Below are 15,188 nucleotides of genomic sequence, written 5' to 3' on the forward strand. Positions count from 1 at the left end.
GTAGGATTTCCTAAGGAATAATTGTCTGAATAAATGAAACCTTAACATATTATTTAAAAAAAAGACAAAAAGAATCTTGCTGGAATTACTACACGGAAGTCAAGAAAACTTCAAAGGAAATATGATAGCGATCAGCAGACGCCTCTGACGAAGACTGGCAGTTGACAGTTGAGACATGTTAGGAGATTAGAGTGGATTTCCTAAGAAACTGTTGTCTGAATAAATGAAACTTTAACTTTGTCAAAAAAAAGACAAATGAATCTTGCTAGAATTACTACGTGGAAGTCAGGAAAATGATCAAAGGAAACATCAAAGCGATCAGCAGACGCCTCTGATGAAGACTGGCAGTTGACAGTCGAGACATGTCGGGAGATCAAAGTAGGTTTCCTAAGGAATAGTTGTCTGAATTAATGAAACCTTTACATATTATTCAAAAAGAAGACAAAAAGAATCTTGCTGGAATTACTACGTGGAAGTCAAGATAACTTCAAAAAAAACATCAAGGCGATCAGCAGACGCCTCTGACGACGACTGGCAGATGACAGTCGAAACATGTCTGAATAAATAAAACCTTAACATATCATCCAGACTTTGTTCACTGTTTGAGAAGATCTGAGAGGCACCAGTGTCCTGGCAATGTGACTGATTGATCCAGTAGATGAACGGTAAAGATTAAGAGGATGACAAATAAGCGTGCTGCTTACACAGCGCTTGAGGGGACTAATCCTCCCCCTCTCTGCCCCCACCCGCCCCCCCGGGGCTCCAATTTGAGGACCTGCTGCTGGAGAAAGAGGAGAGACCACAAACAGGGACGCACTCAGACAGCACAGTCAACAGGTGACAGGACCTCAGCCTTCCTGCACCTCCCCACAGTGAAAGGCCCTTCGGGACAACAACCTTCCTGCTCATCGTGATTGGACATCCACTCAGAGGACAAACTATTTCTGAGAGTTTCTCACCAGTCCAATATGATGGAGGATCACCTGACAAAGATTCCCATGATGCCGTCCTCTTCTCCATCTGAATCCTTGGGAAGCGTCGGGACAGATGACAGCAGAGGAGGTAAGAAAGCCATGTGTTTCAAAAGTTACATATTACAGACAGTGATTATGACAACTTAGGGCTGGGCGATATGGACCGAATCTCATATTGTAATATTTTTTCTCAAAATGGCGATATACGATACAAACCTTGATATTTTTAATTCAATAAAGTCTGACCAGAAAAACTATTCTTGGTTAAATTTGCAAATTTTCTAGAATGCCAAAATAGAAAACTCGATATATCTTGAATCTCAATATATTGCCCAGCTCTACGACAACTTAAAAAACCTAAAATAACTTTAACATATATATTATATTTGCAGTTCTTTATAGCAGAGATGTCCAACTCATTTAAGTCCAGGGGTCTCACATGGCAAGATTTATTCTATTTTGGTCCGGATTTGAAATTTCAATGTACAGCCAGGAATGGGCAATATGAACCAAAACTATACCTCTAGATTTTTTCCTCAAAATGGCAATATATGACATAAATCTTATTAATTTTAACTCAAACTCTGACCAGAAAAGAAATTCTAAGTTAAATTTGCAGATGCAAAATGCCACACGGGCACATTTATTAACAGTTGCACAAAGTGTGCAATTTTTGGCATTTTCTCCTGTAAGGGACAGCACGTGTGAGTGATTTCTGTAGTGTGGCTTGTTTATGGAAAGGTCTGGGTTAGGACACACTCAGAAATACATCTATATATGGATATAGGTGATATTGTAATTTTCTATATCTCCAAAAAAGAAAACTTGATATATCCTGAATCTCGATATATTGCCCAGCACTACAACAACTTAAATAACTTAAAATAACTTTAACATTAGAATATTTGCACTTTTTAACAGCAGGGATGTCCAACTCATTTTAGTCCACGGGCCTCACACGGCGAGATTTATTCTTATTTGGTCTGCATTCGAAAATGAAATGTACAACTTACAGTAAATAATGTCAAAGGGTTAGGCTTCCCTTCTTCAGTCATATTTCTAATCAACAAAGATGCAAACCACTTCATAAATGAGCAATGCTTGACCTGTAGTTGTTACAGTACGGAGGACATTGAGTTTGACACGTGTGCTTTAGAGTATAAAAAACATGAATATTGGGTTACAGACTGGAGCCGAAAAGTTTCTAATAAAGCTCCCAGCGTATAATAAAGATGGATTATAAACTCTCTAAAAACACAATTTTCCCACAAAAATGTAAGGCAACAAAGCAAATATTTTATTTTCATAATGTTGTTTTTCTTACGTTATTTCAAAATAAAAAACAGTTGTTTGTTGTTTCATCACAAATGTTTCGGTTTAATCATTGGTTTAGACTGTTTCCTAAAGGTGAAATCATCAAAAAACTCCAGTAAGATCATTTTTGTCTTCTTTTTGAAAGTGCCAGTCTTCGTCAGAGGTGTGTTCTCATCGCTTTGATGTTTCCTTTGAAGCCCAAAATAATGTTTTTTTTATTATTATTATTACGCGGAAGTCAAGGAAACTACAAAGGAAACATCAAAGCTATGAGCAGACGAGTCTGACGAAGACTGGCAGTTGACAATCAAAACATGTCTGAACAGCAAGGTAACAGTTGTCTGAATAAATTAAACCATAACATATTCTTCAAACTGCTTTACTTCGTTATTATTACCGTAACTATAACATTTTTATTGAAAATTTCTATATAAAAAAGAGTTTGTGTGGATTAATAGCAGTTTGGTCTCATTTCAATAATATTCACTAATTGGGATTTTTAGACCATAAAGTCTGTTTAATTGTTGCCTCCTGTGCTGAGTCACTCTCTGATGGAGCTGTTTGTGCAGATGGCATGAAACAATACCAGGCTAAACAAAAGACACTCAACTGACCTCCTCTCTCTGTGTGTGTGTGTGCGTGTGTGTGTGGGTGTGTGGTTGTTTTTGACCCGCAGCCAAGAGTCCAGCCCCGGGGAAGGCCCTGAGTCCAACGCTGGTCTGCAGAGTGTGTGGTGACACCAGCAGTGGGAAACACTACGGCATCTACGCCTGCAACGGCTGCAGCGGATTCTTCAAACGCAGCGTGAGGAGGAGACTTATTTACAGGTAAAACACTAGAGCTGGGTTATATATCGACATTCCAGATATATCGAGTTTTCTATTTTGGCGATAATTAATAAAGGAAAAAAAGAGCTTTTTTTGTTTGAAAACATGTTTTAAGAGTTGTTGCTTTCGCGACTTCTCAGAACAATGAAAAGCAGTTATGTGGATTTCTGAGTGTGTCCTCCTAAACCAGACCTTCTCCTAAACAAGCCATGCTACACAACTCACTCACACATGCTGTCCTTTTATAGGAAAAAAAAAACCAAAGTACATATTGTTTGTGGCATTTTGCATTAGCAACCCTGAATTGTGTTTCTGGTAGGACTTCATTTGAAATAAAATTATCGTGATTTACTGTACATCGTATATAGAAAAATGATAAGACATTAATTTTGGTCCATATTGCCCAGCCCTACAAGACACAATGATTTTCAAGCTAAACTAATCAAGGGGGCATTGTGGGAAATGGAGGCAACTTTAAAGAGTTAGAAAAAACAAACAAAAAAAAATGTATTAAACAATTAAACATGTTATAGGCTAATTTAGTTCAAATAGGTTATTTTTAAAACAAATCAAAGAAAACTAAATAACTTTGAATGAATGTGTTTCATATTTAAATAAAAGGAAAATAAAGTTTTTGTTCTAAGTTTAAATAATCAGGGTTCTGTTCAAATGAAAGGTTTCATGACTATTTCACTGTGTTTTTGGCCTTAAAAACACATTAAAAGCACATGTTTCTGCTGGTGTAAAATGCTGATCGTTGTCTGACAGGTGCCAAGCGGGTACCGGCATGTGTGCGGTGGACAAAGCGCATCGTAACCAGTGCCAGGCGTGTCGACTGAAGAAATGTCTGCAGGCGGGCATGAACAAGGACGGTGAGTGATTGCTTTAGTTTACTTTCATCAAAGCTCCAGTATGAGACTAGGAGGGAGAACAATGGCCGCCCACTTCACTTTATGACCAACTAAAACTCTCACGCACTCCTATGGCCAATTTAGAGAGTCATATTAACCCTAAAATACATGTTTTTGGATGATGAGAAAGATAATCCAGTCAAACACAGGGAGAACATGCAAATCGCACACAGAAAGGAATTTCCAAAGAAACGCTGCAGCATCAGGCAGAAGGTGGGTTAGTGGTTAGCACAGCAAGAAGGTTCTGGGTTGAAGCCAATTGTGTCCTTTCTGTGCGGAGTTTGCATGTTCTCCCAAGGGGCTTAGGTGGGTTTTCTGCGTACACCCAGTCTTCTTCTCTCTTACAGAAAACTTTCATATCAGAGAATCAGAAGGGAACCAACTCCATAAAAGGAGCTGTATTCCAGGTTTTTATATTTTGGGGTCGTGACCCCATGTGGGGTCACCTGGAATTAAAATGGGGTCCCCTGAAATGTCTAGTAATTGTAAAAAAAAGGAAACATTACTGGCTACAATTATAATTTTAAATTTAACACATCACACACTAAATATCAAACAACTGTTTTCTAAACTTTATCAAATGTAGTTAAAATAAAAATATCCTGCCATTTTCACTTTGTGCACTAATCCTGGCTCCTCTGTGTTCGTAACACGACTTAAATAAACATGATTAGAAACTAATTCTAGAAAGAAAAAGCCCCTGTGGTCAATAAAAATGCATCAAAATGGGGTCACGACCCAAAAAACGTTGGGAACCACTGCTTTAGTCCATAAGGTGTGTATGATAATAATAATAATATATTTATTAGGTCTTTAACAGCTTAATAAACCACACACACACGTACATATATCATGTATACAACTGCATCAGTAAAGAGAGTTAGTGAATATAAAAATAGTAATAGAAGAAAATAAATAACATAAGGTGTGTGTTAGATTTAGTGAATGAATTATGGAAAAGATCAATGAGTGTTTCTCTATAAAATGTGGTGATATTTATTTAATTCTGTAATACCATTAACAACAAACATAAAGATGTTTTATAGAAAAATCTTTTCACCAAATATGTGATCGGTGCAGAAATTCTCGATCAACTAAGCTTGCTTTGAAAGTGAAGACTTTGAAGGTAGAACGGAGTAAATAGATGAACGCAAACTCAAATATGAAGGTGATTTTCAAGTATCAGTTTTTGACTCGATTTAGAGAGAATTTTTGGAAATGTTTCAACTAAACTACCCAAGCTCGATTAATACTTCCTTCCTTCTTTAAATAGGTTTTTCTGATAATTTGTCGCTCATTTGTTTCCCGGTCTAACCCATGGTGTCTTTCTCACTCCAGCCGTGCAGAACGAGCGTCAGCCTCGCAGCACAGCTCAGGTACGCCTGGACTCCATCGACGTGGACCCTGAGAAGGACCACCTGGCCACCACACGAGATCCCAGCTGCTCTTCCTCTTCCTCTTCCTCTTCCACTTCCTCCTCGTCCTCCAGCAGCTCCGTCATCACGTGGCCTCACATCACCTCCTCCATGTCCATCACTTCCACCTCTGTGGCCAGCCAACGATGCATCAGCCCACAGAACAACCACCGCTTCATGGCCAGCCTCATGACCGCAGAGACCTGTGCCAAACTAGAGCCTGAGGATGGTGAGCGCCATTCTTACGTCACTATTAGATCAGACGTGTCAAACTCAAGGTCCGGGGGCCAAATCCGGCCCTTCATAGCTTCCAATTCGGCACATGGCAGCGAGCAAAACAAGTTTAGATGAACTACTGGCGGGCCCGCGAAACATCTCTGCGCCGAATAGTTCCCCAGAATTCAGTCAAATGACTCGGTTCCACAGAGTAAAACAAATGAAATGATGCGAGGCATAATCGTAATCTACGTTGAATTACCTTTGAAACAATATATCACACGACTATGTTCACATAAATTTGGAAATTACCAGAATGAGGGGTGGGCCCATGGGCCCCATTTAAAAAAAGGGCTCCGAGCATCTCATTATATTCATTCATAGAGTTTTCATACCAAACTGCATTCCGATCTAACAACAACTAATGGAGGAGTAGTCATTTGAAAGATGGGGCCCCCGGGGACCCCTTGGCACCCCCGTGATACGTACGGGGTAATGGGCCCCATTTATATATTGGTATGTGCCAATGATTTGGTACCACCAACTATTTGACTTGCAAATAAATGAGAAACCCCCCTGGGCCCCAAATCAAAAATCGGGCTTCGAGCGTCGATGCGAACACATCCATAGATTATAGCTACCAAATTTCCGTTCACGAATAACAGAGGAGTAGTGATTTTAACTAGTGTACACAAGAAGAAGAAGAACAACAACAACAACAAAGTGAGTGGCGTTTTGAGTCCGGGAAACCGGCCTAAAAAGTCAGAATAATCATAAATCATTGTGTAAATTACAAACTAATTCAGTTGTAGATCGCTCAGCTAGATATCTCCAAAATGATAGACAAATTCAATGAAACTCCACAATATTAGCAGGGCTCACATTTTGCCCATGCTTCTATCACATGATGGCAGTAAATTTTTTTAAAATTTATCTTAAATTAACACAAAAACTCTAAATTTTTCCAAAATCCTTCAATTTTCTTTAAATTATTCCACAGAATCTCCTCAAATGACATAAAAATGTGTCACAAAATGAAATGAATTGAAAGTAAAGATCCTGCAGGGACTGAAATCTGTCACTTATTGCTTTGATATTATCAGTGTCATACTTTATTTATGCGTGGAAGTGCAAACTACAAATTAATAATTTTCCCCATAAAATATGTGGCTCACTTTCGATAAACTGCTCCATATGTGGCCCCTGAAATAAAACAAGTTTGACACCCCTGCTTTAGAAGATCTGTTTTCTTCTCTGAAACATTGGACGCATAGAGATATTTCCTAAATTAAAATTGGATCATGAATTTGAGTCCAATTTAAAAAATAGAATAATTAAACAAATAAATACATTTAGGCATGAAAAGGCACATTTTACAATTCGTGAATTAAATTTTATGAAATAAAGATTATAGAGGATTTTCTTCTTTAAAAAGAGAACTTCATTCACCTGGTAAATAGTCTAAATATCTGTAAGTGTTTGTGAGTTCATACAGTTGATCATAGTTGAGCACATTACCTCTAACACCAGTGACTCTGCACAATCTTTAACTTTTATTTTGGAAATAGGGGCATGTTTACATTGCCCAAATATTAGAAAATGTTCTAAGAAATACCAAATTTTATATCCCTGTCATGAGGCTTAGACCAAACAGTTAAAATAAGGTTGTTCCTTGTTTGTGTTTCAGTTGATGAAAACATTGACGTGACCAGTAACGAGCCGGAGCGAGCGTCCTCGGAGTACCACATGGCTCTGTACCCGTCCAGCACCGAGAACGTGTACGAGACGTCAGCGAGGCTGCTCTTCATGTCAGTGAAGTGGGCAAAGAACCTACCGGTGTTTTCCAACCTTCCCTTCAGAGACCAGGTGTGAATTTACTCCCAGTTTAACTGATGATGACCATAGACATAAGATTTACCATTGTTCATCTTTGTACATACTATTTTAGTTTAACCTGCTAAATATAAATTAGAATTTTTAAGATTAGATCAATTTATTCATGCATGTTTATTCTGTATGTTATTGGCTGAATACATTTTGCTAATTGATTACTGTACTGTAATTTATTCGTCAAAGTTGGACTGAAAACCGCTTTATTTCTAATTTTTTTAAAGGGATCCTCCACTGTTTTTACAAATGTGTCCTAAAACCTTTAAAATGTACTTATTAGACCAGTTCCAACTCTGTGGTTTGGTAGTTGACAATGAAGCAGAGAAGAAGAGCTCTCCTAAGAACCTTTACTCTCCCTCGACTTCAACAGTCTGTGATTTACTTGCTAGCTTTAACCATCAGAGGATCGGTTGTGCACTATTTACGGGGGAGTATTGGTCCCTTAGGAGAACTCTTCTTCTCTGCTTCATTGTCTGTTGGAACTGCCCCTCCTCCTGCGATGGGAAGTTTACAGGCAAATGGGGCCGTGTGACATCATCAATCATGTGATTTCAAAATTGTGAAATACAGGTTTTAAAACAGTAAAGTAGCCCCATTTTTAAAAGTTAATAAAATGAATATGGTGCTAAGCAATGTGTTGATCTTCTAATAAGGACATTTCAAAGATCATAGACCACATTTGTTTTTTTGTTTTTTTTACAGTTTTTGGCATTTTTGCAAAACATATAAAAAATAGAGTATGATGAATATTTGTCAAAAGGAAAAGGAGATAATAACACAAACTCACCTTCTGTTGGGGGTGATGCTCTTCCTCAGGTGATTCTCCTGGAGGAGGCGTGGAGTGAACTCTTCCTGCTCTGTGCCATCCAGTGGACTTTGCCCCTGGAGAGCTGCCCACTGCTCTCCCTCCCTGACCTCTGCCCAGGCATGCAGGGTAAAACCAGCTACACCAGCCTGGACCTGCGCCTGCTGCAGGAGGTCTTCAGCCGCTTTAAGGCGCTCGCCGTCGATCCCACAGAGTTCGCCTGCCTCAAAGCCATCGTCCTCTTTAAGTCAGGTCAGAAAAAGAAAACTACAGGCTCACTCTGTCTTAGCATGACTGCAGCTCACAAAGAAAATCCAAATATTTACAGATAAATAATGAACCTATTCTGGGTCGTGACATGTTTTCCTCTGGAAATAGTTTTTGATTGTGTTTGTTGTTACAAATACAAATACAAAAAAGCCAGGATTAGAGCACAAAGCACCACCTCAGATAGTTTGATACTTTTTTTTAAATTTTATTTTCATTTAAAAAAAAAAAAAAAATAATTAAATTGTATTCACATTTTATTTTAACTACATTCATTATTGACAAGGTGAAAGTATAGAATACAGTTGTTTGAGATTGTATTTGGTAGTTTTAAATGGAAAATAATAATAAATTAAATCAGTATTTTCTTTATAAATAACAAGACATTTCAGCCGACCCCCATTTCAATTCCAGGCGACCCCACGTGGAGTGGGGCTGGGTTTAAAGCCCTGACAAGCCAACGTTTTCTGCGGTCCTTTAGGTTTGATTTAATGTGATCTTGTGCATCATCAACAAAGTTTGTAGTATTTTACAGACACTACAGCTATACTTTAGAGGCTTACCCAGAATCCTCTTCCTCTCCTCTGCAGAAACTCGAGGCTTAAAAGATCCAGAACAAGTGGAGAACCTACAGGATCAGTCACAAGTCATGCTGGGACAACACATACGCACACATTACCCCAGCCAACCAGCCAGGTAACACAAACACACACACACACACACACACACACACACACACACACACACACACACACACACACACACACACACACACACACACACACACACACACACACACACACACACACGCACACACACACGCACACACACACACAAGGATTAGACTGTGGGGGTGTCCTGGAGGGTCGCTGTTCTGCTGGTTCCTGCAGACTCAGCTCAGCAGTCCAGGGCCTTATTTTGATCCCTCTGAGTTCAATGCAGTCTCTAGTAGGGTTTATTTAGACCACCAGGGGGCGCTGATAATGTGTGCAATAGTTATCATCCCCTTCTGTATTTTACTAATGACTGTATTCCTTTATTCTTTTGTCAGATTCATTTTATTTCAGGAGGGTCACAATCAACGTATTTTAATCCCAAGTGAGCTTGAACAGAAAATACAGATTTTTGTGGGTAAAAAAACAATTAAAAAAAAAAAAAAAGGTTAGATTTTGGGTATAAAAAATGTCTAGAATTCACTTGGAACATCCTGGGACACCTGCAGATATTGACAACTCCAGGATTTCTTAATCTAATTTAAGTAATTTTGCAGGATTTTTTTTTATTTATATATATATATATATATATATATATATTCATGAAGCTTTGACAAACCATTTGCAATTAAAACATTTTTTGTTTGTTTGTTAATAAAACAAAAACAAGAATAATTTTTTTTTCAACCGCTTGATAACATTTCATCCACAGTAGTATTATTTTAAATTAGTAACTGATATGCAATTAGTCTTAATTTACTTACATTCTTTTCTAGCTTAAGATGTGTCTAGTATCATTAGTGTGAAATTTGTAATGTGTGTATTTATTTAAATGCATGTCTTTAACTTTTCACACACAGATTATTGGTATTTGGCTCATTTATAATGCATTCATGTCCTGCCCCATTCCTACTAATTTGTTTGGAGCAGAAAATTTCACAAAATGTGCTTATTATTTTACTCTCAGACAGCGTTTTTCAACCGTGGGGTCGGGACCCCATGTGGGGTTGCCTGGAGTTTAAATGGGGTCACCTGAAATATATATATATATATATATATATATATATATATATATATATATATATATATATATATATATATATAAATACTTGATTAGAAATACATGTATTTATTTTTCAAATTAAAACACACAATCTTAAACAACTATATTCTATACTTTCACTTTGTCAAGTATAAATGTAGTTATTATTATCGTGATTATTATTAATAATAATAATAATAATAATAATAATAATAATAATAATAATAATAATAATAATAATAATAATAATAATAATAATAATAAAATGAAGTTTTTGTCATGCAGCATAACAAACATGATTAAAAAGTAATTCTAAAAAAAATGCCATTAGGAATTCATGATATAAAAATGGGGTCACGATCCAAAAAAGGTTGGGAACCAGTGCTTTAGGAGGATTTTTGTAATGTTTTAGTTTCCCTGTCTTTGTTCTGTTTAGTTTTAGTTTCTGTGTGAATACGTGTTGTTGACTAAAACCAACAAGATAAAACAAGCAAACAAAAGCATACTGTATGTAACCGGTCCTACGAGCAGCAACTTGATCAGAATTGAACTTTTTTTTTTCCAGGTTTGGAAAGCTTCTTCTTCTTCTTCCCTCTCTGCGTTTTGTGAGTTCAGAGCGGATAGAGCTGCTGTTCTTCCATAGGACCATTGGGAACACTCCCATGGAGAAGCTGCTTTGTGATATGTTCAAAAACTAAAATCCAACAAAACTCACCCAAACCTGCACTGTCCAGTTGCTTTCCATGACTGTATACATGTCAGTATACGCATTTTGTTTTTCTAACAGCCACTGAATTGCTTGATTTGCCGTTTCCTCATTAAATCAGTCTGAAAAGTGAATGTTTTTCATTTCCTAGTTCTATTTGTATCATATTTAGACGTATTTGTGTGGTTTACGGTCACTGAAGGGTTCTTGTTCTTTTAGTTTCTTGTTTTGTTGAACAGATCTTTGAGTGTTTGTTGCTAAGTGAGCTGTGCTCCTGCTGACTATTACTACTGTATTTGTGTTGCAAAGCCTTGATGAAGTAAACACAGCTCTGATAGACTATTTGTTTGTGGCTGTCTTTCACCAGCGTTGAAAAGTACTACACAGATTTGAACCAAAAATGTAACCAACAATAGACTTTTTGCCTTGGAAGGATCAATTTAATAAATGTAAAATTCCTATCTCTCATGATTGGCAAAATTTCAAATATTCATATTCATTATGTTCAAAGAGAGAAAAGTTGCCAACTCTGCAAACTCAGCCATTTTTCAGTCCTATGCTTCACAAAACAAACATAAAGCTCTATAACGAGATACTAGGTGAAACTACAGGCTGAGCTGAATCCACTGATATGCAGGTCGGGTATGTTATGCACGGAAAACCACACCACAAAACTTGAAAACACAGCGGCCAAAGTCAGCAATGATGACAACTTGTGTCTTACCTTTTTTGTTTCTTCTCAAATGTTGCTCCATTGTGCATAAAACTCCACATTTTTGATAAATACAAATCATGTCGTCGGATAGATACTGTCATTACACTAATTTGGGCATGTCTCAGTCGGGAAATCCGTCCAATGAGCGCATAGCACTCGTGTGTAAAATGGCAGATCCCTCCTTTATCCAGCTCTGATTAGCCAGGACTAAAACTCGGTCCCATAGTGTTTGATTTCACCCATTTCTACAGGCTCTGAGCTTTACAACGCAATGTCGAGCATTCTGATTGGTCAAAGCAATGCTGAATTAGATGCATGCGTAACGGCATCAAAGAGCGGAACGAGAAATAGTATTACGCATGGCACAGCAGAAACATGAATACAAATGGTTATGTGTTTATTTCAAGCCAAATTGCAACATCTAATGATCAAAAATAGGACTAATTGGAATCAATTTGACTGACATATTACAGTTACACGCTTGTTCCCAAACTTGTGAAAAACTTTAACTCATTCAGTGTGTAATTCTTAAGTATCTAATGTAAAGTTGACTGCCTGCACATCACCAGTGGCCTTTGTATAATGAAAAGTAGCGCTGTGCGTGCTGTGCCACGCCATCGGACGGCCACAAGGTCGGAAAATCCTGGGATCAGATCAACCAACCCTCTGAGGCCTCTAATGTCACATGTGTGAGCTCACGGCTTCAGATTACAAAACTTTGAACTTCCAATAGTAGAAAAATCAGAAATCGCTCAAAGCATATACAGTAATGCTTAACTAATAACATTAGCGTGTAATCATCAAATCATTTTGCTTCTCCTTTGTTTTTATGAAATAAAAAAGTGATTGCAAACTGGCTTTGCTTCACGTGTCAGCATTCTCATTTGGAGCTTGTTTCACACAAAGCTTTCCTCTGTTCAAATGTGAGATTTTTATCTTATTATAAGATTAGTCTCTTGAGTAACATGCAAGAGGCCAACAGGTGAAAAGCACATTGCATTGCAGAAACAGCATTTGAACTAATCTGGGTAGGAAATCACAGAGCAAGGTGCCTGAACACAGCACACACAGGGCAATATAGCAAATACACAACTGGGGGCTGGGGCCACAAGTGGCCCTCAATCTAATTTTGTTGCTGGCCCAAATGAAAATGAAAATAATACATCACAAAACACAGAAAATGACAGAAAAATACACAGTTAATAAAATTTGCATTTCTTAAAATTGCAGAGATATGGTTTTGTGCAGCTTCACTAAAGGTAAATAAATACATTTGTATGGAAAAAATGATTACAAAGATGGTGGGCGTATCGGTCAGTTTTCATTCCATATATTCAAACTTTCATATACATATTCAAACTTTCCTTATATATATTCAAATTTTCATATATATTCAAGTCAATAAATATATATATATATATATTTAATTTCCTGAATGGCTTGCCGTGTCCCATTATTGTAATCCAAATGACAGCAGTGAGTGCCAGAAACAGAAAGTAGGATTAGAAGTCTTAGTTAAACTTTTATTAATAGTCGGTTAACGACCGGGCGTTATGTTTAGTTCAATAGAAAAGCCCATGCATAGTAACCAGACTGTATATTGTGTTGTTCACACTTTTCTTATGTAGCTAAAATTCACATTATTTCAACTTTGTCAAACAATTATCAGGTTTGTTTGTTTTTTCAAATAAATTGTAAAGCCTACGTTAAAAATTATCAAAAGTGTAGGCTATATATTAATCGCTAATATTAATTGAAAACCAGGAAGCCCAAAGTACTGTTTTTTACTCAAGATTGGTTACACAAAAACATAATTTAGATTTTTTTTTTTTTAATTTTTTTTTTAATTCAATTACTTATTTATTTTTTGGGTTAGATTAATTTTTTTATTATTAAACTCACATTTGCAAAATAAAAATTGTTTTTATCTACAAATTTGATAAAATTGATTTTTTGCCCAGCCATATTATATGGAGACATTTTTTAAGTATGCACGGTGGGCACACTAGTCATACTCAACTGTAGCATAATGTAAAATGGTCCTGGGACCAGTTTCAAGCTAATAAATAAACATATTTTTCAAAATAAAAGCATCTCTTCTTGTTGTGTTACTTTCGTAAATAGGTCTCTTTTTTTACGTTAACTAGAAGTTTAGTAAGTAGCACAACGGAGGGTTTCCGAAAATCTCCAAAATGTGGAAATGAAATGTGTTTACATGAGTTTTAGGGATCGAATGACCCCATGTTGATATTCTCTTTGGTCACCCATAGTATATAGTCATCTTAAATATGTAAATCATTGTTTTAATGAGAAATAAAATAGGTTAGAAGTGAGCAAAAATGGTGGTAAAGGTGATGAAATGAGACTTTGATAAACCACAGAAATTGGTTAAAAGTTGCAAATTAGTACTGAATGTAAAATGGTCTTGGAATTTACCTCCGTACTGAGATTATAACCCTAACCCAATACAATAAACAAATAAAACATGTGTCCGTTCACTTTGAAAACAAAAATAGACAAAAATAAATTATTTTATTAGCAAAAATAAATTTTCCGGTAGTGTGCGCATGCGCATCTATGTGCATATACAAGACAAACTCAGTACATGACAGAGGCTTCAGCTAAAAATCAAACATCCCCTTTTCAAAATAAAAGCATCTCTTCTCAGTTTTTTTTTTTTTTTTTTTTAACTCTTTTGTAAATAGGGCTCTTGTTTTGAAGTGAACAGGAAGTTTAGTCACAATTGGAACTGTTGCTATGGTGACTGTGGTTCAATATGAATATGATTTTCTGATCAAATTCTCATTAAATGTGAATTGCAGGTTGCTCAGATTATCAATAGGGTTGTTCTAAGCCAGGGGTGTCAAACTCATTTTAGTTCAGGGGCCACATACAGACCCTTTGTTCTCTAGTGGGCCACAGAAAAAAAGAAATGTTCACATTAATGTACCCTAGTTTACCCTTCCAGATATAAATTACATATAAACTGTATGGGACTGACAACATCCAAGCATTAAGTGACATTAAACTTACTATGAACAATTGTTATTTAATTTAGTGGAATAATTTGAGGAAATTTGCCAGATTTTGAATTTTTTTTTTTTTTGAGATTTAAATGACTGCCATCATGTGCACTAAAATCAGTGTGACGCCGTTATTTTTAACTAATAGAATAATAATAATTATTAGCATTATTATCATCCTACTCAAAGCAGTCAGAAAAAAAAAATCACCAAAATCTTTAACAGACTTAAATCAACTTAATTCCTCAACATGCAACAAACTTGATAGTTTAATGAATAAACATCAAACTAGATGAATATATACATTTTCAGTATTTTTGTTCTATTGTGACTTCAGATTGTGTGAGTATGAATAAATCCCCTCACTGGG

At 36.6% G+C, this 15,188-nt stretch overlaps 1 protein-coding gene across 1 annotated transcript; it reads left to right on the forward strand.

The window, feature by feature from the left end:
- Positions 1–968: 968 nt before the first annotated feature.
- Positions 969–11,072, forward strand: LOC114458083 (photoreceptor-specific nuclear receptor-like). The gene is made up of 8 exons (XM_028440338.1): positions 969–1,062; positions 2,965–3,115; positions 3,884–3,987; positions 5,365–5,670; positions 7,345–7,523; positions 8,364–8,604; positions 9,210–9,315; positions 10,940–11,072. The coding sequence occupies exons 1-8, from the start codon at positions 969–971 to the stop codon at positions 11,070–11,072; spliced, it is 1,314 nt and encodes a 437-aa protein (XP_028296139.1).
- Positions 11,073–15,188: the final 4,116 nt, after the last annotated feature.

This window comes from Gouania willdenowi, chromosome 3 (genome assembly GCF_900634775.1).
Source record: "Gouania willdenowi chromosome 3, fGouWil2.1, whole genome shotgun sequence".
Lineage (NCBI taxonomy): Eukaryota > Metazoa > Chordata > Actinopteri > Blenniiformes > Gobiesocidae > Gouania > Gouania willdenowi.